Source organism: Hemitrygon akajei, unplaced genomic scaffold (assembly GCF_048418815.1).
Source record: "Hemitrygon akajei unplaced genomic scaffold, sHemAka1.3 Scf000077, whole genome shotgun sequence".
NCBI classification, from domain to species: domain Eukaryota; kingdom Metazoa; phylum Chordata; class Chondrichthyes; order Myliobatiformes; family Dasyatidae; genus Hemitrygon; species Hemitrygon akajei.
In genome coordinates, this window is record NW_027331963.1 from 3,101,263 (window position 1) to 3,127,870 (window position 26,608).

The 26,608-nt window shown below is 44.9% G+C and overlaps 3 protein-coding genes across 4 annotated transcripts in view; 2 read left to right on the top strand and 1 right to left on the bottom strand.

Moving 5' to 3' along the window:
- The window catches only part of LOC140722424 (uncharacterized), a 42,581-nt gene extending 19,549 nt beyond the window's left edge, over positions 1 to 23,032 (bottom strand). The window contains 3 exon segments of the mRNA XM_073037168.1: positions 1,119 to 3,222; positions 21,404 to 21,555; positions 22,902 to 23,032. Coding sequence (XP_072893269.1) covers positions 1,119 to 2,819 — 1,701 coding nt within the window. The 5' untranslated portion in view covers positions 2,820 to 3,222; positions 21,404 to 21,555; positions 22,902 to 23,032.
- Positions 1 to 26,608, top strand: part of LOC140722423 (uncharacterized) — a 324,366-nt gene that overhangs the window by 89,198 nt on the left and 208,560 nt on the right. The gene's annotated exons all lie outside the window — the stretch shown is intronic.
- Positions 1 to 26,608, top strand: part of LOC140722452 (NACHT, LRR and PYD domains-containing protein 3-like) — a 289,733-nt gene that overhangs the window by 49,775 nt on the left and 213,350 nt on the right. The gene's annotated exons all lie outside the window — the stretch shown is intronic.

Here is a 26,608-nt window from a genome sequence, read left to right on the forward strand (position 1 = left end):
GATGGCATGAACATTGACTTCTCTAACTTTCGTTAATGCCCCTCCTACCCTTCTTACCCCATACCTGACATGTTTAGTTGTCTGCCTGTTCTCCACCTCCCTCTGGTGCTCCCCCCCCCGCCTACTTATCCTTCTCCCGAGGCCTCCCATCCCATGATCCTTTCCCTTTTCCAGCTCTGTATCACATTCGCCAATCACCTTTCCAGCTCTCAGCTTCATCCCACCCCCTCAGGTCTTCTCTTATCATTTTGCATTTCACCCTCCCCCAACTACTTTCAAATCTCTTTCTATCTTTCCTTTCAGTTAGTCCTGACGAAGGGTCTCGGCCCGAAACGTCGACAGTACTTCTTATAGATGCTGCCTGGTCTGCAGTGTTTCATCAGCATTTTGTGTGTGTTGTTTGAATTTCCAGCATCTGCAGATTTCCTCATGAGTGTTATGTGTATATATGTGTGTAAATATAACTCCCAAACTATTGAGCTCAGGGCTTGGAGTCTTGAGATGGTAAAGTATTAAAGTTCAGTTCAACCATGGAATACGTGATGAGAGAAAGATATTTGTAATCCAGGGTAAATGTTGAGAGAAGGCAATTATGTCGAATTCCACAGATTCCATGGTGGTAAAATGAGAGAACAGTCACTGTAGATTTTATCCATCATCTTTACAAATGTACATACAAATTATCACCAAAAGTTACTCGTCATAAGGGGTATCATCTTCAAATGAATGACCACACCACAGCCAGGCAAGGGTTAACACATAAGTGGTCTCCACAGGATATCCCTAATCAGATCCACTCCTATGGATCAAATGAGGGGACAACCACACATTCGATATATGGTGAATTGATAATTAACCCACCCTTATGGGCAAAGGAAACTTCTAAATAGTGACCCTTGGCCACTAGTTCCCTGGTTTTGATCCTTCCATTTTTCCTCCTTCATCTCCACCTGACTCTGAGTGTCTTTGTCCTCGGTTAAAACTAAACAAAGCTGCGAGCGATGTAAACAAGCTGCAAGTCAGACTGATTCGCTTTCTTAATCTCTCTCTCTCTCTCTTAAAATAACAGTCCACAGCAAACAAAACCTAGGGATTCATAACAATGGCCACTCCCCATTGCGAACTGACAGGTGTGCCAGTAGGTGCGATGACTGAGTGAATCCCTTCCCACATTCTCAGCAGGTGAACGGCTTCTCCCCAGTGTGAACTCGCTGATGACTCTGCAGGTGCGATGACTGAGTGAATCTCTTCCCACAGACTGAGCAGGTGAACGGCTTCTCCCCAGTGTGAACTCGCTGATGTCTCTGTAGGGTGAATGACTGAGTGAATCCCTTCCCACAGACTGAGCAAGTGAACGGCTTCTCCCCAATGTGAACTCGCTGATGACTCTGTAGGTGAGATGACTGAGTGAATCCCTTCCCACATTCTGAGCAGGTGAATGGCCTCTCCCCAGTGTGAACTCGCTGGTGTCTCTGTAGGTTGTAAGAGTGAGTGAATCTCTTCCCACATTCTGAGCAGGTGAACGGCTTCTCCCCAGTGTGAACTCGCTGGTGACTCTGTAGGGTGGATGACTGAGTGAATCCCTTCCGACAGACTGAGCAGGTGAACGGCTTCTCCCCAGTGTGAACTCGTTGGTGACTCTGTAGGGTGAATGACTGAGTGAATCCCTTCCCACAGACTGAGCAGGTGAACGGCTTCTCCCCAGTGTGTACTGGATGGTGTTTCTGCAGGTCAGATGACTGAGTGAATCCTTTCCCACATTCTGAGCAGGTGAATGGCTTCTCCCCAGTGTGAATTCGCTGGTGTCTCTGTAGGGTGGAAGAGTCAGTGAATCTCTTCCCACATTCTGAACAGGTGAACGGCTTCTCCCCAGTGTGAATTCGCTGGTGTCTCTGTAGGTGGGATAACAGAGTGAAACTCTTCCCACATTCTGAGCAGGTGAATGGCCTCTCCCCAGTGTGAACTCGCTGGTGACTCTGTAGGTTTGATAACTGAGTGAATCTCTTCCCACAGACTGAGCAGGTGAACGGCTTCTCCCCAGTGTGAACTCGGTGATGACTCCGTAAGTCGGATGACCAAGTGAATCCTTTCCCACACACTGAGCAGGTGAACGGCCTCTCCCCAGTGTGAACTCGCTGATGACTCTGTAGGGTGGAAGAGTCAGTGTATCTCTTCCCACATTCTGAGCAGGTGAACGGCTTCTCCCCAGTGTGAACTCGCTGATGTCTCTGTAGGGTGGAAGAGTCAGTGAATCTCTTCCCACAGACTGAGCATGTGAACGGCTTCTCCCCAGAGTGAATTCGCTGGTGTCTCTGTAGAGCGGAAGAGTCAGTGAATCTCTTCCCACATTCTGAGCAGATGAACGGTTTCTCCCCAGTGTGAACTCGCTGGTGACTCTGTAGGTGGGATAACTGAGTGAATGTCTTCCCACAGACTGAGCAGGAGAATGGCTTCTCCTCAGTGTGAACTCGCTGATGTCTCTGTAGGGTGGAAGAGTCAGTGAATCTCTTCCCACATTCTGAGCCGGTGAACGTCTTCTCCCCAGTGTGAACTTGCTGATGTACCAGTAGGCGGGATGACAGTGTGAATCCCTTTCCACAGTCTGTGCAGGTGAACAGCTTCTCCTCAGTGTGAACTCGCTGATGTACCAGTAGGGTGGATGACTGACTGAATCCCTTCCCACAGACTGAGCAGGTGAATGGCTTCTCCCCAGTGTGAACTCGCTGGTGACTCAGGAGGGTGGATGACCGAGTGAATGTCTTCTCACAGACTGAGCAGGTGAACGGCCGCTCCCTGGTGTGAACTCGCTGGTGAGCCATTAGGTCAGATGACAGAGTGAATCCTTTCCCAGAAATTCAGCAGATGACCAGCCTCTGCCCGATGTGCTGTGAACTGATTGGTGTGTTCACAGGTGGGATGACCGACTGAACCCCTTCTCACACACAGAACAGATGAATGGCCTTGTCCAGTGTGAACTTGCTGATGTACCTTCAATTGTGATAACCGAGTGAATCCATTCCCACTGAGCAGGAGAACGGCCTTTCTCCTGTGCAAAATGATGGTCTTGCCAGTTGGTCAAATGATCGAGTGAATCCCTCCCCACAGTCTGAGCCGGAAGGATGGTTGATTGAATCCCTTGCTCCTTAAATATCTAGACAGAGACAACGAAACTGGTGTGCCATGTTTGAGCTTCCTGGAAATGAATTCCTTCTCGTTTTTAACCTGTAAAAAGATTTACAAAATCCATCAATGGGTGTAGGACAACATTACAGATGAGATTACTTGAGTTGCCAAGGTTTGATCTGGTATCACACTGTTACAATGAGGTTGAAGCCAAGTTGGACAGAGAAATCATCTCCTGACTGGGCAGAGTGCTGGTATCTGGAATGACCATCAATCTCTCTGATGCTCTTCCTGTCTGTATAAGAATGGGGCATTTCTGCCATCTCCAATTTGTGACCTGGCTCAGTTTGACTCTCTCCATTGGTATTATTCCCTGTTCCTGCTGAGCTGCATGGGTGCCTGGCCCCACAGTAACTGAAACAGTCTCACACAAATAGTTTTTCTTGACGTGCAGCTGGGATCTTCTTTTATGTATTATTAACTTAAAGTGCCACAGTTTAAACGCCACATAAAAATTCCTGCTGAAATGACTGGTTGGTCCTCACAGCTGTCAAAAGGGGTTAAAGTGAATTTTTCTATTATTTCAGGTTGTTGTCACAGTCATAAAAAATTTCAACACAGAAACAGGCCCTTTGGGCCATCTAGTATGTGCTGAACTATTTCAATTGCCCACTCCCACACCTCTACCATCCAGGTACCAACACAAACCTCTTAAATGTTGAAATCGAGCTCACATGCACCACTCGTGCTGGCTGCTCATTCCACACTCGGATAACTGTCTGTGTGAAGAAGTTTCCTCTCATGTTCCCCTTAACATTTCACCTTTCACCCTTAACCCATGGCCTCTGGTTGTCGTCCCACCCAATCTTCGTGGAAAAAGCCAGCTTGCATTAACACTATCTGTGCCTCTCTATCACAATCAAATCTCCCCTCAATCTTCTGCATTCCAAGGAATAAAGTCCTGATTTGTTCAATCTTTCCTTATAACCTAAGTCCTCCAGACATGGCAACATCCTTGTGAATTTTCTCTGAAATCTCTGAACTTCTTTTACATCTTTCCTGTAGGTAGGTGACCAAAACTGCACACAATACTTCAAATTAGGCCTCACCAATGTCTTCTAGAAGTCAACATAACATCCATCTATTGTTATCAGTACTTTGGTTCATGAAGGGCAATGGGCTGAAATCATTCTTTCCATCCCTATCTACCTGTGATACCACTTTCAGTGAATTAAGGACTTGTATTCCCAGGTCCCTTTCTTCTACAACACTCCTCCGTGCCCGACCAGTCACTGTGAAAGACCTCCCTTGGTAGGTCATACCAAAGTGCAACAACTCACACTGGTCTGCATTAAATTCCATTTTCCATTTCTAAAACCATTTTCCCACCTGATCCAGATCACACTGCAAGCCATGATAGTCTTCTCGCAGTCCGCTAAACCCCCAGTCTTGTTGTCATCCACAAATTTGCTGATCCAGTTAACCACACTATAATCCAGATTACTGATATAGATGACAAACAACAACAGATCCAGCACTGATCCCTGTGGCACACCACTAGACACAGGCCTCCAGTCAGAGAGGCAACCATCGGCTACCACACTCTGGCTTCTCCCAAAGACAGTGTCTCATCCGATTTACTGTCTAATCTTGACTGCTGAGTGACTGAACCTTCTTGACCAACCTCCCATATGAGACTTTGTCAAGTGCCTTGCTGACGTTCATGTAGACAACATCCACTGCCTTGCCTTCATCCACTTACAGTATATATCGGGTTCCTGCACACACATTCCAATAACTTTCCCAGTTCTGATGTCAAGCTCACCAATGTATAATTTCCTAGTTTATTTTTACAGCCTTTCTTGAACAGCAGAACAACATTGTCTGTCCTCCAATCCTCCAGTACCTCAACTGTCACTAAGGATGATTTAAATATCTGTGCTTAGGCCCCAATAATTTCTGCACTTGTCTTCCGCAGGGTCCTAGTGAACAACTTGTCAGGCCCTGGGGATTGATCCACACTGATTTGCCTCAAGACAGCAAACACCTCCACCTCTGTAATCTGTACAGCGTCCATGAAGTTGATGCGGCTTTGCCTCACTTCTATAGACTCTGTGTTCATCTCTTGAGTAAATACGGATGCAAAAAAAAATCTCCTGAAGTCTATGTTATCCCTTCATATGGATTACCATTCTGATCTTCCAGAGAATTGTTTTTTTCCCTTGCAATCTTTTTGCTCTTAACAAGTCTGCAGAATCCCTGAGGATTCTCCTTCACCTTGTCTGCTGGGGCAACCTCATGCCTTTATTTCTTTCATAAGTGTTCACTTGAATTTCCTGTATTTCATAAGTACCCCATTTGTTCCTATCTGCCTGTACCTTGTATGCACCTCCTTTTTATTGATCTGGGAGAGGAAAGCCAAAGGGGTGATAGATCTGCATGGTGGGAGGTGGGGGTAAGGAGGGTTAAACTAAAGTTGCAGGGTGAATGGGAGCCTGAATAACAGAACAGATAGTGGAGAGGTTGTGGAGACAGATGTTGTTCAGGCCTCAGACAAAGTCAGGAATGAAAAAGTTGAGCATGGTGCAGTGAATATGCTGAGCCCTGTATATTTCAATACAAGGAGCAGCGTTGGAAAGGTGGATGTGTTCAGGGCATGGATCAACACCTGGAATTAAGATACTAGGATCTGGCAACTGTGGATTGGGACAGGCTGCATTATGGCAAAGGTGTGCTTGGTAAATGGGAGGCCTTCAAAGCAAAATTTTGAAAGTAGTAAGCGGGTATGTCAGAATAAAAGGTAAAGATAGAAACTGTAGGGAAACTTGGATTGCAAGAGATATTGAGACCGTGGTAAAGCACAAAATGGAATTGCATAACAGGGATAGGCAGTCAGTTTCTTATGGATATCAGAAATGCAAGAGAACACATAAGAAATCAATCAGGATGGCTAAAAGATGGCATGAGGTTGCTGTCACAGAAAAGGTGAAGGATAATCCTCAGGGATTCTAGTGATAGATTAAGAGCAAAAGGATTGCAAGGCACAAAGTTGGTCCTCTGGAAGACCGGAATGGCAATCCACGTGTGGAAACAAAGCAGATGGGGGAGATCTTAAATATTTTTCCATCTCTACTTACTCTGGAGATGGACAAAGGGTCTATGGGAGTGTGGAAAAGTGGCATTAACCATTTCAACCCTGGGAAAATAAAAAAACACTCCTCTGGCCACTCACACTCTCAATACCCCTCATCATTTTATACACCAAAAAATGTCTCTAAATATAAACAAGGAAATTATACATTGCACAGTCTACTTTCCATGACTCAGTACATTTACATGGACAGGTGTGTAAAAATGCTACCATCCACCTTATTTTAACCACATCACACCCTCCCCTGCTCACTACCACTATCAAGCCTTACCACTAGGATATTCCTCCCCTCTTGTTCTGTTCCTCTAACTAATGAATCCCCGATCAGCCTTTTGACTTTCCTCTGCCAGGTAACACCCCCCAACAGCTTCTAAAGTGGTCCACCTGTTGTTGTGGGGGATGGCCACTAGAGTACTCTGCGATGGATATTTAACCTCATTCCCCTTCCTGACTCTCACCCAGTTTCCTGTGTCCGGCACCTTGGGTGTAACTCACCTCTCTTCATGTTATATCTATCACCCCCTCCAACTGCTGGATGATCTGGAATTCACCCATTTCAAGTTGCAGCTCATTGAAGTGCATGGTTACAAGCTGCACATCTTGTAGGTGAGGGCATCAGGGACACTGGAGGTCTCCCCTCCTTCCCTCCAATACCCCTCTAATTTGTAATAATCTCCCCTCTAATTTGTAATAACCAGTGTGCAGATAAATCTTGTACTGTGCATTTTTTACCCAGTGACAATATGTGCACAGTGACACACTAGCAAATCACGTTCTGATCTCCTCTGGGTTCGATCCAGTTTATCTGCACTCTCACACAACCTACGTAGCAGGCCTGTAATGGGTAATGAAGGATTTTCTCCAAAACTTTTGCACATTGTCCACAGGTGCTAAATTGCTAAATTACGCTTTAAAAAGTCAGATTTCCAAATATCACTCCACTTCTTCCCACTTGCAAACTCTCCAGCAACTTTTGCATCACCACAATGCACGCAGGCATCACCAGTTTCTGTATTCTACATAAATATTCCCCCTGAACCCTCCCCCAATGACTGACGGTGGTGAACTCATTGAATGAAATCCCAATGAGTATGAAGGGAAGGGCAGTTCTCTGTCTCATTGGAGTCTGGCACATTTGTGATGTGAAAGCTACTTGTTTCCCAGGGCAAAGGTGTTTGATATCATTACGTACCCAGAGAGAATGGGACAAAACATGTTCTCACCGGTAGAAAAGTCCAGAGCAAGAGGAGGTAGAGGAAGCAACACACACAAAATACTGGAGGAGCTCAGCAGGCCAGGCAGCATCTACGGAAAAGAGTACTAATGCTGATTTTCTGAACTGCTGATGTAAAAGATTTTGTTCCCTTTCTCTGAGTTCCTAATCCTTGCATTTAGATAGCTGGAGCTCAGCTCTGTTTGAGAGATCCATCGGTTCCCATTCCCTCATCAGCCGGAAGCTCCCCGGGGCCCGTGTACGGATCGTTGGGCTGAGAGAGAGGGAAGAGGGCAGGACTGTCCCGGGTTTGCTGGTCACGGTGACCGGATTTCACAGGAATTATCCCGAAGTCGGTGTTTAAGATAAAAACACGGAGAAACGCTCTTACCTGCAGCCGACATTTTCAAGGCCTTCTGTGTACTGCGCGCATGCGTGATACTCGGGGACGTCCTCAGCCTGACGCCTGCGCAGTTCATCGGCGCTTCAGCACCGGCGAGATTCTTAACGCATGGCCTTATGGGTAATCACGGTGCCATTAAACATTTCTGCAAGCACCTGTTCAATGTCCATACCTCATTTTTTTAATCTTTTGGGTATAGAAAAAATCTGCAGCTGTTTTAACGCAGAAAGCGGCTCCCATAAGCAATATACTCAATATCAACGTGTATCCAATGCCAAAGTAAAATGCAGGTATAAAACATAGGAGATTCTGCAGTTGCTGGAAATACAGAGACACACACACAAAATGCTGGAGGAACTCTGCAATTCAGAGAGCAACTAAACAGCGGAGTACACAGTCTAGGCATGCTGAAGGGGCTCGGCCTAAACGTTGTCTATTTATTCCTCTCCAAAATTTCTGCCTGATCTGTTGATTTCCACCTGTGTTTTGCAGAAATTAACCACCTTTTTTTTCGATCAACCAGTTTCCAAATGCTTCTAATCTTTCACTTTTGACCACATCTTGCTGGTCTTATTCGTCCTCCTCCTCTGGACCCCATCTCTCTCTGGAGCCCCTGACTCAGGCTGGCAAATCTTCGGTTTCTGACTCTGCACCATCGAAGATTCACTCGCTAGTCTGCTGTCAGACTTTAGAGGTGCATTGTGTTATGAGACCGCAGGTTCGTTTACTGTGAGTGTCGCTTTAAGTGCCTGAGTGAGGCGGGGCTGTGACATCAGACACACGGAGAGAGAGAACGTCACAACCACAGTGAGCTCATCGTCTTATTCAGCCCGGAGAAAATCATGCAGGAAATTCATGCAGGTGTATAAGATGATGAGAGGCATTGGTCATGTGGATAGCCAGAGGTTTTTTCCCCAGGGCTGAAACAGCTAACACGAGGGGGAATAGGTTTAAGCTGCTTGGAAGTAGGCACAGAGGAGATGTCAGAGCTAACTTTTTTAAGCAAAGAGTGGTGTGTGTGTGGAATGCACCGCCAGTGACGGTGGTAGAGGCGGATACAATAGGGTCTTTTAAGTGACTCTCAGATAGGTACATGGAGCTTAGGAAAATAGGTGGCTATGTGGTAGAGTAATTCTAAGCAGCTTCTAGAGTAAGATACATGGTCGGCACGGCAATGTGGGACAAAGCATCTGTAATGTGTTGTGCATTTATATGTTTCCATGAAATTCATGGGAAATCTCCTATCCCATGGAGTGGTGACTATTTGCAACCTGTCATCTCAGGGAGAGTGAGAGGGGAATGGCAGGGGTAGATTTTCATATTACTGATATGGAACAGAAACATGGGCAGGAACCAGATGGGCTGAGTGGCCTTTCTAGTGTACATTGTGAGTGTGGTAGAGACAGTTAGTACCTGAGACACGGGACTTGATACAGAACTGATTTATCTTTCACAGATCCACAATATTAAACACCAGTCTAGTTTAAGGCTAACATCAGCAGAACGGACTCCTCCAATGCTCAGTGACCAGGGTTCAGTCCTGGGTGCGATGAGCAGCCGCAAGAACTGCAGAATCTGACAGCAACAGTCCCTCATGAACCTGCAGCTGCCTTCAGTCACCGTGATGGTTAAACTTTTAACACAGAGATGATTTGAACTTCCTCCCTGATGTTGGAGCACTCAGACCGAAGATGTAGGGGAGAAGGAAAAAAGAGATAATAAAGTTGTTTGCACCATTAGAGATAAACAGAGAGAAAGGGGTGGAAAGTTTCTTGAATGCATCTATTTTAATGCTAGGAGCAAGGTAAGAAAGGTAGATGAGCTTAGAGTATGGATTGATAATTGGAAATATGATGTTGTATCTATTAGTGAAACATGGTTGCAGGAGGGGTGTGATTGGCAACTAAATATTCCTGGATTTTGTTGCTTCTGGTGTGATAGAATCAGAAGGGCAAGAGGGAGAGGTATTGCAATGCTTGTCCGAGAAAATATTACAGCGGTGCTTTGAAAGGATAGATTACAGGGCTCATTTCAGGAGCCTATTTGGGTGGAATTGAGGAATGGGAAAGGTATAGTAACACCTACAGGGGTGTATTATAAACCACCTAATTGGGAGCGAGAATTGGAGGAGGAAATTTGTAAGGAGATAGCCGATATTTGCAGTAAGCACAATGTTGTGATTGTGGGAGATTTTAATTTTCCACACATAGAAACATAGAAAATAGGTGCAGGAGTAGGCCATTAGGCCCTTCAAGCCTGCACCGCCATTCAGTATGATCATGCCTGATCATCCAACTCAGAACCCTGTACCTGCTTTCTCTCCATACCTCTGATCCCTTTAGCCACAAGGGCCATATCTAACTCCCTCTTAAATATGGCCAATGAACTGGCCTCAACTGTTTCCTGTAGCAGAGAATTCCACAGATTCACCACTCTGTGTGTGAAGAAGTTTTTCCTCATCTTGGTCCTAAAAGGCTTCCCCTTTATCCTTAAACTGTGACCCCCTCGTTCTGGACTTCCCCAACATCGGAAACAATCTTCCTGCATCTAGCCTGTCCAATCCCTTTAGAATTTTATACATTTCAATAACATCCCCCCTCAATCTTCTAAATTCCAGTGAGTGTAAACCTAGTCAACCCAGTCTTCCTTCATATGAAAGTCCTGCCATCCCAGGAATCAATCTGTTGAACCTTCTTTGTACTCCCTCTATGACAAGAATGTCTTTCCTCAGATTAGGGGACCAAAACTGCATACAGTACTCCGGCTGTGGTCTCACCAGGGCCTTGTACAACAGCAGTAGAACCTCCCTGCTCCTGTACTCAAATCCTCTTGCTACGAATGCCAACATACCATTTGCCTTTTTCGCTGCCTGCTGTACCTGCATGCCCACTTTCAACGACTGGTGTACAATGACTCCCAGGTCTCATTGCGCCTCCCCTTTTCCTAATCGGCCATTCAGATAATAATCTGTTTTCCTGTTCTTGCAACCAAAGTGAATAACCTCACATTTATCCACATTAAATTGCATCTGCCATGAACTTGCCTACTCACCTAAACTATCCAAGTCACCCTGCATCCTCTTAGCATCCTCAAAGCTAACACTGCCGCCCAGCTTCGTGTCATCCACAAACTTGGAGATGCTGCATTTAATTCCCTCGTCTAAATCATTAATATATATTGTAAACAACTGGGGCCCCAGCACTGATCCTTGCAGTACCCCACTAGTGACTGCCTGCCAATCTGAAAAGGTCCCATTTACTCCCAGTCTTTGCTTCCTGTTTACCAACCAATTCTCTATCCACATCAATAACATACCCCCAATATTGTGTGCTTTAAGTTTCCACACTAATCTCCTGTGTGGGACCTTGTCAAAAGACTTTTGAAAATCCAAATATACCACATCCACTTGTTCTCCCCTATCCATTCTACTAGTTACATCCTCAAAAAATTCTGTAAGATTTGCCAGACATGATTTTCCTTTCAAAAATCCATGCTGACGTTGTCCGATTATTTCACCTCTTTCCAAATGTGCTACTATCACATTTTCACAACCAACTCTAGCATTTTCCCCAACACCGATGTCAGGCTAACCGGTCTATAATTTCCCGGTTTCTCTCTCCCTCATTTTTTAAAAAAGTGAGGTCACATTAGCCACCCTCCAATCCTCAGGATCTAATCCAGAATCTAAGGAGTTTTGAAAAATTATCACTAATACATCCACTATTTCTTGGGCTAATTTCTTAAGCACTCTGGGATGCAGACCATCTTGCCCTGGGGATTTATCTGCCTTTAATCCCTTCAATTTACCTAACACCACTTCCATACTAGCATGCATTTCCCTCAGTTCCTCCATCTCACTCACCCTCATTCCCTTACTATTTCCAGAAGATTATTTATGTCCTCCTCAGTGAAGACAGAACTGAAGTAGTTATTGAATTGGTCTGCCATGTCCTTGTTCCCTATGACCAATTCACCAGTTTCTAACTGTAAGGGACCTACATTTGTCTTAACCAATCTTTTTCTTTTCGTTATCTATAAAAGCTTTTACAGTCAGTTTTTATGTTCCCTGCCAGCTTTCTCTCATAACCTTTTTTCCCTTTCCTAATTAATCCCATTGTCCTCCTCTGCTGGACTCTGAATTTCTCCCAGTCCTCAGGTGTGCCATTTTTTCTGGCTAATTTGTATGTTTCTTCTTTGGACTTGATACTATCCCTAGTTTCCCCTGTCAGCCACGGGTGCACTACCTTCCCTGGTTTATTCTTTTGCCAAACTGGGATGAACACTTGTTGTAGTTCATCCATGCAATCTTTAAATGCTTGCCATTGCATATGAATGTTGAGGAACCAACTAGAGAGAGGCCATTCCACATTGGGTATTGAGCAAAGAGGAAGGGTTAGTTAGCAATCTTGTCATGCGAGGCCCCTTGGGCAAGAGTGACCATAATATGGTGGAATTCTTCATTAAGATGGAGAGTGACATAGTTAATTCAGAAACAAAGGTTCTGAACTTAAAGAAGGGTAACTTTAAAAGTATGAGACGTGAATTAGCTAAGATAGACTGGCAAATGATACTTAAAGGGTTTACGGTGGATATGCAATGGCAAGCATTTAAAGATCGCATAGATGAACTACAACAATTGTTCATCCCAGTTTGGCAAAAGAATAAACCAGGGAAGGTAGTGCACCCGTGGCTGACAAGGGAAATTAGGGATAGTATCAAGTCCAAAGAAGAAACATATAAATTAGCAAAAAAAAGCGGCACACCTGAGGACTGGGAGAAATTCAGAGACCAGCAGAGGAGGACAATGGGCTGAATTAGGAAAGGGAAAAATGATTATGAGAGAAAGTTGGCAGGGAACATAAAAACTGACTGTAAGAGCTTTTACAGACATGTGAAAAGAAAAAGATTGGTCAAGACAAATGTAAGGACCTTTACAGCCAGAAACAGGTGAATTGATCATAGGGAACAAAGACATGGCAGACCAATTGAATAACTACTTTGGTTCTGTCTTCACGAAGGAGGACATAAATAACCCTCTGGAAATAGTAAGGGACCGAGGGTCTAGTGAGATGGAGGAACAGAGGGTAATACATGTTAGTAGGGAGTGGTGTTAGGTAAATTGAAGGGATTAAAGGCAGATAAATCCCCAGGGCCAGATGGTCTGCATCCCAGAGTAGCCCAAGAAATAGTGGATGCATTAGTGATAATTTTTCAAAACTCCTTAGATTCTGGATTAGTTCCTGAGAATTGGAGGGTGGCTAATGTAACCCCACTTTTTAAAAAAGGAGGGAGAGAAAAACCGGGGAATTATAGACCGGTTAGTCTGTCGTCGGTGGTGGGGAAAATGCTAGAGTCGGTTATCAAAGATGTGATAACAGCACATTTGGAAAGAGGTGAAATCATCGGACAAAGTCAGCATGGATTTGTGAAAGGAAAATCATGTCTGATGAATCTTATAGAATTTTTTGAAGATGTAACCAGTAGAGTGGATAGGGGAGAGCCAGTAGATGTGGTATATTTAGATTTTCAAAAGGCTTTTGACAAGGTCCCACACAGGAGATTAGTGTAGAAACTTAAAGCACACAGTATTGGGGGTATGGTATTGATGTGGATAGAGAACTGGTTGGCAGACAGGAAGCAAAGAGTGGGAGTAAACAGGACCTTTTCAGAATGGCAGGCAGTGACTAGTGGGGTACCGCAAGACTCAGTGCTGGGACCCCAGTTGTTTACAATATATATTAATGATTTAGATGAGGGAATTAAATGCAGCATCTCCAAGTTTGCGGATGACACAAAGCTGGGCGGCGGTGTTAGCTGTGAGGAGGATGCTAAGAGGATGCAGGGTGACTTGGATAGGTTAGGTGAGTAGGCAAATTCATGGCAGATGCAATTTAATGTGGATAAATATAAGGTTATCCATTTTGGTTGCAAGAACAGGAAAACAGATTATTATCTGAACGGTGGCCGATTAGGAAAAGGGGAGGTGCAACGAGACCTGGGTGTCATTGTACACCAGTCATTGAAGGGAGGCATGCAGGTACAGCAGGCGGTGAAAAAGGCGAAAGGTATGCCAGCATTCATAACAATAGGATTTGAGTACAGGAGCAGGGAGGTTCTACTGCAGTTGTACAAGGCCTTGGTGAGACAGCACCTAGAGTATTGTGTGCAGTTTTGGTCCCCTAATCTGAGGAAAGACATTCTTGCCATAGAGGGAGTACAAAGAAGGTTCACCAGATTGATTCCTGGGATGGCAGGACTTTCATATGAAGAAAGACTGGATCGACTAAGCTTATACTCACTGGAATTTAGAAGATTGATGGGGGATCTTATTGAAACGTATAAAATTCTAAAGGGATTGGACAGGCTAGATGCAGGAAGATTGTTTCCGATGTTGGGGGAGTCCAGAACGAGGGGTCACAGTTTAAGGATAAAGGGGAAGACTTTTAGGACCGAGATGAGGAAAAACTTCTTCACACACAGAGTGGTGAATCTGTGGAATTCTCTGCCACAGGAAACAGTTGAGGCCAGTTCTTTGGCTATATTTAAGAGGGAGTTAGATATGACCTTTGTGGCTAACGGGATCAGGGGTATGGAGAGAAAACAGGTACAGGGTTCTGAGTTGGATGATCAGCCATGATCATACTGAATGGCGGTGCAGGCTCGAAGGGCCGAATGGCCTACACCTGCACCTATTTTCTATGTTTCTGTCCACTGTCAACCCTTTAAATATCATTTGCCAGTCTGTCTTAGCTAATTCACGTCTCATATCTTCAAAGTTGCCCTTCTTTAAGTTCAGAACATTTGGTTCTGAATTAACTATATCACTCTCCATCTTAATGAAGAATTCCACCATATTATGGTCACTCTTACACAAGGGGCCTCGCATGACAAGATTGCTAATTAACCCTTCCTTATTGCTCAATACCCAGTCTAGAATGGCCTGCTCTCTAGTTGGTTCCTCGACATGTTGGTTCAGAAAACCATCCCGCACACGTTCTCAGAAATCCTCTTCCTCAGCACCCTTACCAATTTGATTCACCCAATCTAAATGTAGATTGAAGTCACCCATTACAACTGCTGTTCCTTTTTTGCACGCATTTCTAATTTCCTGTTTAATGCCATCCCCAACTTCACTACTACTGTTAGGTGGCCTGTACACAAATCCCACCAGCGTTTTATGCCCCTTAGTGTTACGCAGCTCTACCCATATCGATTGCACATCCTCCAGGCTAATGTCCTTCCTTTCTATTGCGTTAATCTCTTCTCTAACCAGCAACGCTACCCCACCTCCTTTTCTTTCCTGTCTATCCCTCCTGAATATTGAATATCCCTGGATGTTGAGCTCCTATCCTTGGTCACCCTGGAGCCATGTCTCTGTGATTCCAACTATATCATACTCATTAATAACTATCTGCACATTCAATTCATCCACCTTATTACGAATGCTCCTTGCATTGACACACAAAGCCTTCAGGCTTGTTTTTACAACACTCTTAGCCCTTATACAATTTTGTTGAAAAGTGGCCCTTTTTGATTTTTGCCCTGGATTTGACTGCCTGCCACTTTTACTTTTCACCTTACTACTTTTTGCTTCTACTCTCATTTTGCACCCCTCTGTCTCTCTGCACTTGTTCCTATCCCCCTGCCACATTAGTTTAAATCCTCCTGAACAGCAGTAGCAAATGCTCCGCCTAGGACTAGGAGGAGGGACAGCCCTCAGTGATTCCTGTGTATGCTCCCTGGAAGCCTCAATAGAAAAGAAAAACCAGCACAGTTTGCTCAGTATGTCCACAGTACTATACAAATGTTTAATGTGACTCCGCAAGATTTATTCAGTCTCTGCTGCATGATTCTCTCAGCTAATGAAGGGCAGAAATGGAAGGCAGAATAGAGATACCAAACCTATCAGGCGTTACAGGTGGGAAAACATAATCAGAATGAACAGACAGACCAGATTATTCAAGCCTTGGAAAGGGCTCTCCAGCAACCTGTAAACATCACTAAAGTACCTGAATACAAACCTAAGCCTGGGGAATGGGGACCAGACTATTGAGAGCGATTTGTGGCCTGCTACGGCACCTTCGCAGGAGACCAAGACTTTAATGATGGGAATCTGTCCCCCTAGTTCAATGCCCTACTGCTCCAATGCTTACCAACTAAGTTAGCCAACATGATTGAAACAAATAATATGGATTGGCCTGACAATGAACAAAATTGAATGTGACGAGCTTTGACATATCATTAGGACCCAACTTTCGAATCTCGATCAACCTCGAAGGGAACTAATATTAAAGGTGAATATGCTCAGCAGGAAGAAGGATGCGAGCGGGCTTTATCTGAGGAACAGAAATGGGAATAAAAACCTACCAAGGGACAGGTGGGGGACAACAACCCGTTTAGAAACTGACAAGAAGATGCTTCCAACCATGAGTGCCAACACTCAGGAAGAGCCCAATGTAATATTGCAAGTTGCTGGAAATCCAGTTCCGTTTATGATTGATATGAGGGCAACCACAACCACTCTCGGTCAGGAAACAGTATCGGAAAAGGGATTCCAGCTATCAGACGCTACAATCACTCTGTCAGGGTTCGATGGCACGGAACGTACGTATTCACGTACCCAGCAAACGCAGGTGGAATTCCAGGGGAACCAGTGTGAGGTTTCAATGACAGTCACCACCAGACGGGGGTGTAATCTCGTAGGGAGAGATTTGCTCTGTCCATTGGAAGTCGAGATTCTATGCACGGACAAGGATATCACGCTGGAACTGTGAACAACTGAGAGCTTCCTCTGACCACCCAGAGGTGGGCACTTTATCTGGACTCCAGTACATTTGAACACCTTCTGCTAGCGGCCGACTCTCATGTGACTCTGTGTTATGACCCTACGTGGTGCTCAACTGAGGAAAGCTAATATTATGCACCCCTCGAGTGACAGAAATTCCCAGTCATGGTGATTGGAGAGGTTAAAGGAAGAGACGACATTGCATTTCTTGCTGAAGTTCCAGATTTCTTTTGGCGACAGACAGGATTGGTGGTTCCCCATACCACCTTCAGGGTTTGCCCTGGGTTCAAGACAAAGAGCCTAGGGCTCCTTGCCTACACCCTGTCGAAACAGGCCTCCAGCACCGAGGGAGACTGGCAAGACTTTCCCGTGGGCCAACTCCGATACTGGAAGGAGTCTGAGGTGAAATCGGGACATCTGGTAAGACATTCTTTTAATAGTGACCGAACCCAAGACGTTGTACCCCATCTCTGGGCAATTTCACTCCATGACATCAGCCCTCCTGTCTGGATCACTGTGAAAAAGGACAGACTCTCCCATCCATTCCGCAATACCCCCTCTAGCCTGTCCGGATCACTGTGAAAGAAGGACAGACTCTCCCATCCATTCTGCAATACCCCCTCTAGCCTGTCCGGATCACTGTGAAAGAAGGACAGACTCTCCCATCCATTCCACAATACCCCCTCTAGCCCATCCGGATCACTGTGAAAGAAGGACAGACACTCCCATCCATTCTGCAATACCCCCTCTAGCCCGTCCGGATCACTGTGAAAGAAGGACAGACTCTCCCATCCATTCTTCAATATGCCCTCTAGCCCGTCCGGATCACTGTGAAAGAAGGACAGACTCTCCCATCCATTCTGCAATACCCCCTCTAGCCTGTCCGGATCACAGTGGAAGAAGGACAGAATCTCCCATCCATTCTGCAATACCCCCTCTAGTCTGTCCGGATCACAGTGAAAGAAGGACAGACTCTCCCATCCATTCTGCAATACCCCCTCTAGCCCATCCGGATCACTGTGAAAGAAGGACAGACTCTCCCATCCATTCTGCAATACCCCCTCTAGCCCGTCCGGATCACTGTGAAAGAAGGGCAGACTCTCCCATCCATTCTGCAATACCCCCTCTAGCCCGTCCGGATCACTGTGAAAGAAGGGCAGACTCTCCCATCCATTCTGCAATACCCCCTCTAGCCTGTCCGGATCACAGTGGAAGAAGGACAGAATCTCCCATCCATTCTGCAATACCCCCTCTAGCCTGTCCGGATCACAGTGAAAGAAGGACAGACTCTCCCATCCATTCTGCAATACCCCCTCTAGCCCGTCCGGATCACTGTGAAAGAAGGACAGACTCTCCCATCCATTCTGCAATACCCCCTCTAGCCTGTCCGGATCACTGTGAAAGAAGGACAGACTCTCCCATCCATTCTGCAATATCCCCTCTAGCCCGTCCGGATCACTGTGAAAGAAGGACAGACTCTCCCATCCATTCCGCAATACCCCCTCTAGCCCGTCCGGATCACTGTGAAAGAAGGACAGACACTCCCATCCATTCTGCAATACCCCCTCTAGCCCGTCCAGATCACTGTGAAAGAAGGACAGACTCTCCCATCCATTCTGTAATACCCCCTCTAGCCCGTCCGGATCACTGTGAAAGAAGGACAGACTCTCCCATCCATTCTGCAATACGCCCTCTAGCCTGTCCGGATCACAGTGAAAGAAGGACAGACTCTCCCATCCATTCCGCAAAACCCCCTCTATCCCGAGGCTACGTTTTATGAGGATGGAAGCTCTTTTGTGGATCGAGCAGGGAAACGATATTCTGGCTATGCAATAGTGACGGACAGTGAAGTAATTGAACAGGCATCTTTTGAAGCAGCTGTCTCCACCCAGAAGGCTGAGCTGTTTGCTCTGACTCGTGCCTGTATCCCAGCAACAGACTAAAGTGGGAACGTTTACACAGACTCCCGTTAAGCGTTTGGAATTGTACATGACTACGGGGATCTCTGGGAACGTGGGGATTCCTGACCTCCTCTGGCCACCCCATTAGTAATGCTACCTTTGTAAACAACTTACTCACCGCTCTACAGCTACCTCGAGTTTTGTTCTTCTCAGGGGGACGCCTCTGAGGAGGAGTGAAAACTGTGGTCCCAGATGGGGTGTCAGAAAGACCCCAACATAGGTTTTTGGATCACCCCAGTGGGACAGGTTTGTGTTCCTACAGAGTTTTTACCAATATTGGCCGATTATATACATAATTGTACACACCTGGGAAAGGAGGGAATGGTTGGTAACCTGTACCCTGCACACCGGGTAAGACTCCCTTGCCAGGTGGATCTTTCACGTGTCTACAAGTTGATTTTATTGAATTGCCTAGAGTACATTGCTATAAATACTGCTTAGATATTATAGATGTGCTTAGAAGATAGATTGAAGCTGTTCCAACTACCATCGATACTGCTGTGACTGTTGTGAATGTATTATTATGGGAAATAATTCCCAGGTACAGCCTGCCAGAGATGCTGAGCTCTGACAATGGCCCACACTTTGTGGTGAAAGTAAACAAATGGGTATGTAACAAACTAGCTATCCAGCAACAATTCCACTGTGTACACCACCCACGGGCCGCTGGCAGAGTGGAAAGAGCCAATGGCACTCTGAAGAGTAAACTAGCCAGACTAACAGCGGAGACTGGACTCACTTGGTTGAAGGTCCGACCATTAGCCCGATTCCACATGAGGGTTACCCCACAGGGGAAAACAGGGCTGTCACCAGCTGAAATCATTTCTGGACGGCCCATGAGGACACCCGGGGAACAAAGTCTCAGGATTAAAGGCAAAGTGAATAAGAATAAGGAACCTTGGTTCTCGATGGATATTGGAACTCTGATAAAGAAGAGAGAGATGTATGACATGTTTAAGAAACAGGGAGTGTATAAAAAGTGCAAACAAATACTTAAGGGAGAAATCAGGAGGGCTGAAAGAAGACATGAGGTAGCGTTGGCAGACAAGGTGAAGGACTGTAAGAGCTTCCACAGGTATATTAATAGCAAAAGGATAGTTAACGGATAAAATTGGTCCTCTTGAAGATCAGAGCGGTTGGCTATGTATGGAACCAAAAGAAATTGGGGAGATGTTAAACGGTTTTTTTTGTGTCAGAATTTACTAAGGAAACGGGCATAGAGTCAATGGAAATGAGGCAAACAAGTATTGAGGTCATGGAACCTATACAGATAGAAGAGGAGGAGGTGCTTGCTACCTTGAGGCGAGTAGATAAATCTCCAGGACCTGACAGGGTATTCCCTCGGACCTTGAAGGAGACGAGTGTTGAAATTGCAGGGGCCCTGGCAGATATATTTAAATGTCGTTATCTACGGGTGAGGTGCCAGAGGATTGGAGGATAGCTCATGTTGTTCCGTTGTTTAAAGCAGGCTCTAAAAGTAATCCAGGAAATTATAGGCTGGCAAGTTTGATGTCGGTCATGGGTAAATTATTGGAAGGAGTACTAAGAGATAGGATCGACAATTATTTAGATAGACAGGGACTTATTAGGGAGAGTCAACATGGCTTTGTGCCATGTTTAACAAATATATTAGAGATTTTCGAGGCGGTTACAAGGAAAGTGGATGAAGGCAAGGCAGTGGATGTAGTGGACTTCAGTAAGGCCTTTGACAAAGTCCCGCATGGGAGGTTAGTTAGGAAGATTCAGTCACAAGGTATACATGGTGAGGTAGTAAATTTGATTGGGAATTGAGAATGGGAGAAGTCAGAGAGTGGTAGTGGAGGATTGCTACTCTGAGTGGAGGCCTGTGACTAGTGGTGTACCACAGGGATCAATGCTGGGTCCATTGTTATTTGTCATCTATATCAATGATCTGGATAATAATTTGGTAAATTGGATCAGCAAATTTGTTGATGATACAAAGATTGGAGGTGTAGTGCACAGTGAATAAGGTTTTCAAAACTTGCAGAGGGATCTGTACAAGCTGGAAAAATGGCAGATGGAGTTTAATACAGACAAGTGTGAGGTATTGCACTTTGGAAAGTCAAACCAAGGTAGAACATACAAGGTAAATGGTAGGGTACTGAGGAGGGCACTAGAACAGAGGGATCTAGGAATACAGATACAAAATTCCCTAAAAGTGTCATCACATGTAGATAGTGTAGTAAAGAGAGCTTTTGGTACATTGGCCTTTATAAATCAAAGTACTGAGTATAAGAGTTGGAATGTAATGGTGAGGTTGTATATTGCATTAGTGAGGGGAAATTTGGAGTATTGTGTGCAGTTTGAGTCACCGAATTACAGGAAGAATATTAATAAGGTCGAAAGAGTGCAGAGAAGGTTTACAAGGATGTTGCCGGGACTTGAGAAACTGAGTTACAGAGAAAGGTTGAATAGTTTAGGACTTTATTCCCTGGAGCGTAGGAGAATGAGGGGAGACTTCATAGAGGTATATAAAATTATGATGGGTATAGATAGAGTGAATGCAAGCAGGCTTTTTCCACTGAGGCTAGGGGAGAAAAAAACCAGAGGACATGGGTTAAGGGTGAAGGGTGAAAAGTTTAAAGGGAATATTGGGGGGGGTGAGCTTCTTCACAACTGGGTCTGACTGGTACTGGCATAACTGGTTCTTCTGGGCGCATTCTGTCTCACTCCCAACTATTTCCTACCTTCCTTTGTATAGGTATGTAATGTCTAAAGGACCAGTGTTTGAGTAAATGAGACTCACCAAACTTTCTCCTGACTGAATCACTGGAATCTCCCGAGTCAGATGGGTTCTCTCCAGTTGATGCTCTCAATCCTCGGGCTGGTTCACTTGTTGCTGTTCCCTTGTCTTCAGTCGTGGCTTTTCTTCCAATAAATCTCTCACTGCAGGTCTAACTTTAACATGAAAGATAATGAAACACGTTAACAATGAAAAGGAGGACCAAACATTTCTGCTTAATGTTACTAGGAACAAAACTCACTGAAATTTAAACGTTGGCAAATATAATGATCTCAGTGAACAATCTTTAATTGTCCCTCACACATCACAAAACAATACGGGATAAGAAGCAGCCATCATTCAGTCATGGTAAGACACAAGACACCGGAACAGAATCAGGTGATTCAATCCATCTGGTCTGCTCCACCACTCAACCATTCAATCATGGCTGATTTTTATTCCAACACCATATTCCTGCCTTCCTCCTGTAACCCTGAAGCTACTCGGCAATCATCAGTATATTAATCTTCACAAATATACCCAAATGGCAGCCTCAAACAAATTCTGCGGCAACAAATTCCACATATCAGACATCTTTTGGCCAAAATTTTTTTCTCATCTCAGTTTTAAAGGGAAGCAAGTTTATTCTGAGACTGTGCTGTCAGATCACAGACTCTCTGTCTAATGGAAACATCCTCTCCATGTCCACTGTATCCAGGCTTTTCAACATTTGGTAGGTTTACTTAACCATACATCCCCCCACCACCCCCACCGTCCCTCAGAACTCCATTGAGCACAGGTCCAGAGCCATTAAATGCTCCTCATACATAACACCGATCATTCCTGAGATTATTCATATGAACCTCATTAGCAACAACTGCACCGGACACATTTCCAGTTATACTATCACTCCATTTCCAGGTTAAAACAGGACCATTTCAGGAAATTTGTATTACAGATCCTAGGATACAGATCTTGTCTTGTCTATACTGGACCGACCGCCGTCGCTGGACTATAAACGTGCAGGAGTAATGTATGGCTCAGCTCTACTCGAACCATTCTCCCCCTAGACTTCCCAGTCCCTCAGTAAAGCAGGCAATGAAACCAAAGATCCCCACAACCTGGGACATTCTCCTTTCTCACCCACCCCACTCCGGGAGAAGACACAACAGCCATAAGGCTCCAGGACAAACGCGAGAAGCCTCAGGAAAAGAGTCGAGTTCAGGTAAGTTAATGGGACTCAGCGGCCAACTTCACACCACGTGATCCGGCGTCACAAAGCGGAGGGCGGGGTGAATCTGCGGCGCACAGCCTCACGTGACCTGACGGCGGGACTTCCATTTCAATTCTGTGAAAACAGACAGTCTGGGCTCCTGGTTTGGATCGTTCAATGCAGATTAAGTGAAGGGGACACATTTCTGACGAGCCCAGATAGTTGGGAAACAAATGAATTCCTGGCCCACAGTTCGGAGCTCACGGCCAACATCGGATCTCCCCGCTTGGGATCGGTCTCAATACTCACCGATGGGAAAGTGATATCTTCGGCACGCAGACAGTGATAACGACGCAAGAGACGAAAGGTTTTCCCGAACACACAGCCGACCCACTTCAGCTCTGAGCGGAGAAGAAAACACCGTCCACCCGGAGACTGTGAACATGCGCGAAGAGATTGTTACATCATCGGGAGGCGGGGCCTCGGAAACAGATGCGTAGATGCTGCCCATTTGCGGTTAAATGGGAGGGGCAAACGGGATCACGTGACAGGATTGGTGACACACCCCCCCCCCAGGCAGAGACTCCAGCTACTCATTATTCTATGGAAAGAAGCAAACTTGCCGCTCACATCTCCTCTCACCTTAAATGTATTAGACATTTCAACCCCCAGGAAAAATATATCGTCTGTCCACTCTATCTATTCCTCTCGTAATCTTATAAACGTCCATCCAGTCTCACCCCAGCCTGCGCCGCTCTGGAGAAAACAACACAAGTTTGTCCAGCCTCTCGTTATAGCTCATGCCCTCTAATCCAGGCAGTGTCCTGGTAAACCTCTTCTGCGCCCTGTCTAAAGCCCCGACATCCTTCCGAGAATGGGGGCGACCAGAACTGTATGAAACACTTCAGATGTGGTCTAACTAGTTTTATAAAGCTGTGTTACGAACTGAAACGTTTTAGAAACGAACCAGCAGCAATAGAGTTCACACTGGAGTCTGGTTTTGATGGTTAAAACACTCTGTTTATTAGTATCTACTTATAATATAGTAACTTAACGAAATAAAGGAAAGTTAACAGTGTTAAGTGTATATATGTGTAAATGTAATTCCCAGACTATCGAGCCTGAGGGAACAAAGCTTAGAGTCTTGAGATGGTAAAGTAGGAAAATTCAGTAATCCACGGAATAAATGATGGGAGAGAGATATTTGTGATCCAGGGTGAAAGGTAGAGAAAAGGCCGTTACTTCAAAATAACCGCCGTCGACGTTCTTATCCGCTGAATCCGTCCACATACGAGTTATCAGCGAAAGTGACCTGTCACAGGAATACCGTCTTCCAGGGGTTGCCACACAACATACCCAGGCAAGGGTTAACACAAGATATTCCAAAATCCACTCCTATGGATTATACGAAGTGACAGTCACACACATTCGTTGTGCTTCCGTGTACCGATTATCAACCCACTCTTGTGGGCATAGGAGAGTTCCAAGCTTCAGCTGCGACTAACTGAAACTATCAGCTTTTCCAGTCTCTCTCTCTCTCTTTAGACTGGCCGACTGCCTGTCTGCAGATCGCTCGCTCTCTTATGGTTCAGTCCACAGTCAGCGCTGTCAGCCTGTGACTGACGTCATAGTCCCGCCTCCTCACGCCGGCGCTCTTAAAGAAACAGTCACAGTACGACCGCAGGCTCGTAACAGCCGCAACACAACTTCCCGACTTTTGAACTCAATGTTTCAACTAATAAAGACAACCATGCCATTTGCCTTCTTAACCACCCGATCAATCTGTGCAGTCTCTTTCAGGGAGCGATGCACTTGGACTCTAAGATTCCTCTGATCATCGACACTGTTCAGGGTTTTGCATTTAACAGTGTACTGTCTCATACATTCGACCTACCGAGCTGCCAAGATGATCATCACTAATCAAATCTCACTGAGATTTCTCAGGTCCTGTTGAATTTATTGCCAAGTGCACAAGTACGGAAAGGTACAGGGACAGAGAAACACTGACTTGTGGCAGCATTACAGGCAATTACATTCAGATAACACACGGAACACAAATTATAGCCATATAACAATTACAGCACGGAAACAGGCCATCTCGGCCCTTCTAGTCCATGCCGAACGCTTACTCTCACCTAATCCCACTGACCCGCACTCAGCCCATAACCCTCTATTCCTTTCCTGTCCACATACGATTCTCTGTCATTAACAATCTGTAAATATGTTTTCAGTCATTAACGATATATGAAATACATTGTGTCATGATCAATATTAAAATGTGTATTTGTGTCAATAACAGACTTGGAAATGTTGAATTTGGTCCCTGTCTCCATTCCTCCTGTAATCCACAACCAGCTCCTGTGTTTTTGTCACAATGAGGGAGAGATCGTTTTCTTGACACCACTGTGTCGGGGTGATGACTTCTTCTCTGTCGGCTGCCTCGTTATTATTTGAGATTAGGACAGTCAGTGTAGTGTAATCAGCAAATTTAATTAGCAGATTGGAGCTGTGGGTGGCGACACGTCATGGGAATACAGAGAGGAAAGGAGGGGGCTAAGGAGACAACCCCGTGGGTTATGTGTGCTGAGGGTCAGAGAGACAGAGGTGAGGGAGCCAACTCTTACCACCTGCCGGCGATCTGACAGGAAGTCCAGGATCCAGCTACACAAGGCAGGGTGAAGGCCGAGGTCTCTGAGCTCCTTGTCGATACTTCACGCCTTTGTATGGCTACTGCTCTGCCCATGACTGCAAGGAACTGCAGAGAACATCAGAGAAACAAGCCTCCCCTCCATGGACTCTTCCTACACTTCCCCTCCCTCGGAAAAGCAGGCCATGTACTCAAGGATCCTCACAACCTGGACACTTTCGCTGCAAACCCGCTCCCCCATCGGGGAAGAGATACAAAAGCCTTAAAGCGCGAACCACCCAGCTCAAGGACGGCTTCCTGTCTGTGGTTAGAAGCCAAATGAATGATAAAATGGACTCGGCCTCACAATGTAACTCGACGTGACCCCGCACCATATGTCTATCTGCACTGCACTTACTCTGCAGCCATAATGCTTTGTTACTGTTATTGTTTTGTCGTTTTCATTTTTCATTTTTAGAATTGTTCTTATTTGTACATAATCTTCTACAGTTATAAAATGATACAAAACTTCAATAGATTAATATGTATACAATTAATAAAGCTGAAAAAACTGATCGTAAAATATAAAAATGGAAAAAACCAAAAATAAGAACCCCATCTAATTAGGAAAAAACCCCACTAACTACAACAAAAGGGGGAAAAAACCATTAGGAATCAACAACCCGGAAGGAAACCATATAGCATAATTCAAATTAAATGATAATATTTGGCAAAAGAACCCCATCTTCTCTCAAAATCGAATCGAGGATCAAAAAGTTCTACTTCCATTTTTTTTTCCAAACTAAGACATAACATCACTTGAGATAACCATTCAGTTAATGTAGGGGAAGAAATATCTTTCCAGTTTAAGAAAATAACCCTTCTTGTCAGTAGTGTAACAAATGCAATTAGCATGTTGATCTGAAGATGAAATACCCAGAATATGATGTGGAACTATTCCAAACAGAACAAACAATCTATTAGGTTGTAAATTAATTTTCAGAGCTTTAGAAATTGTAGAAAATAAAGATTTCCAAAACGATTTTAATGAAGAACATGAACAGAACATATGTGACAAAGTAGCTACTTCAGTTTCACATCTATCACAGCATTTGTCTATACTAGAAAATATTTTAGACAGTCTCTCCTTTGTTAAATAATAACGGTGAACAATTTTAAATTGAAAGAAACAATGGTTGGCACATACAGAAGAAGAATTTACGTTTTTTCGAAACTCGAAGCCAAACTTCATTAACAAAGGTCATATTAAGTTCTCTCTCCTAATCTTGTTTGATCTTTAGTGATGGGTTCTCTTTTTGTAACAAAAATAAATTATAAATTCTGCTAATGGAAACTTACACTAAGGGATTCAATTTCAAAATGGTATCCA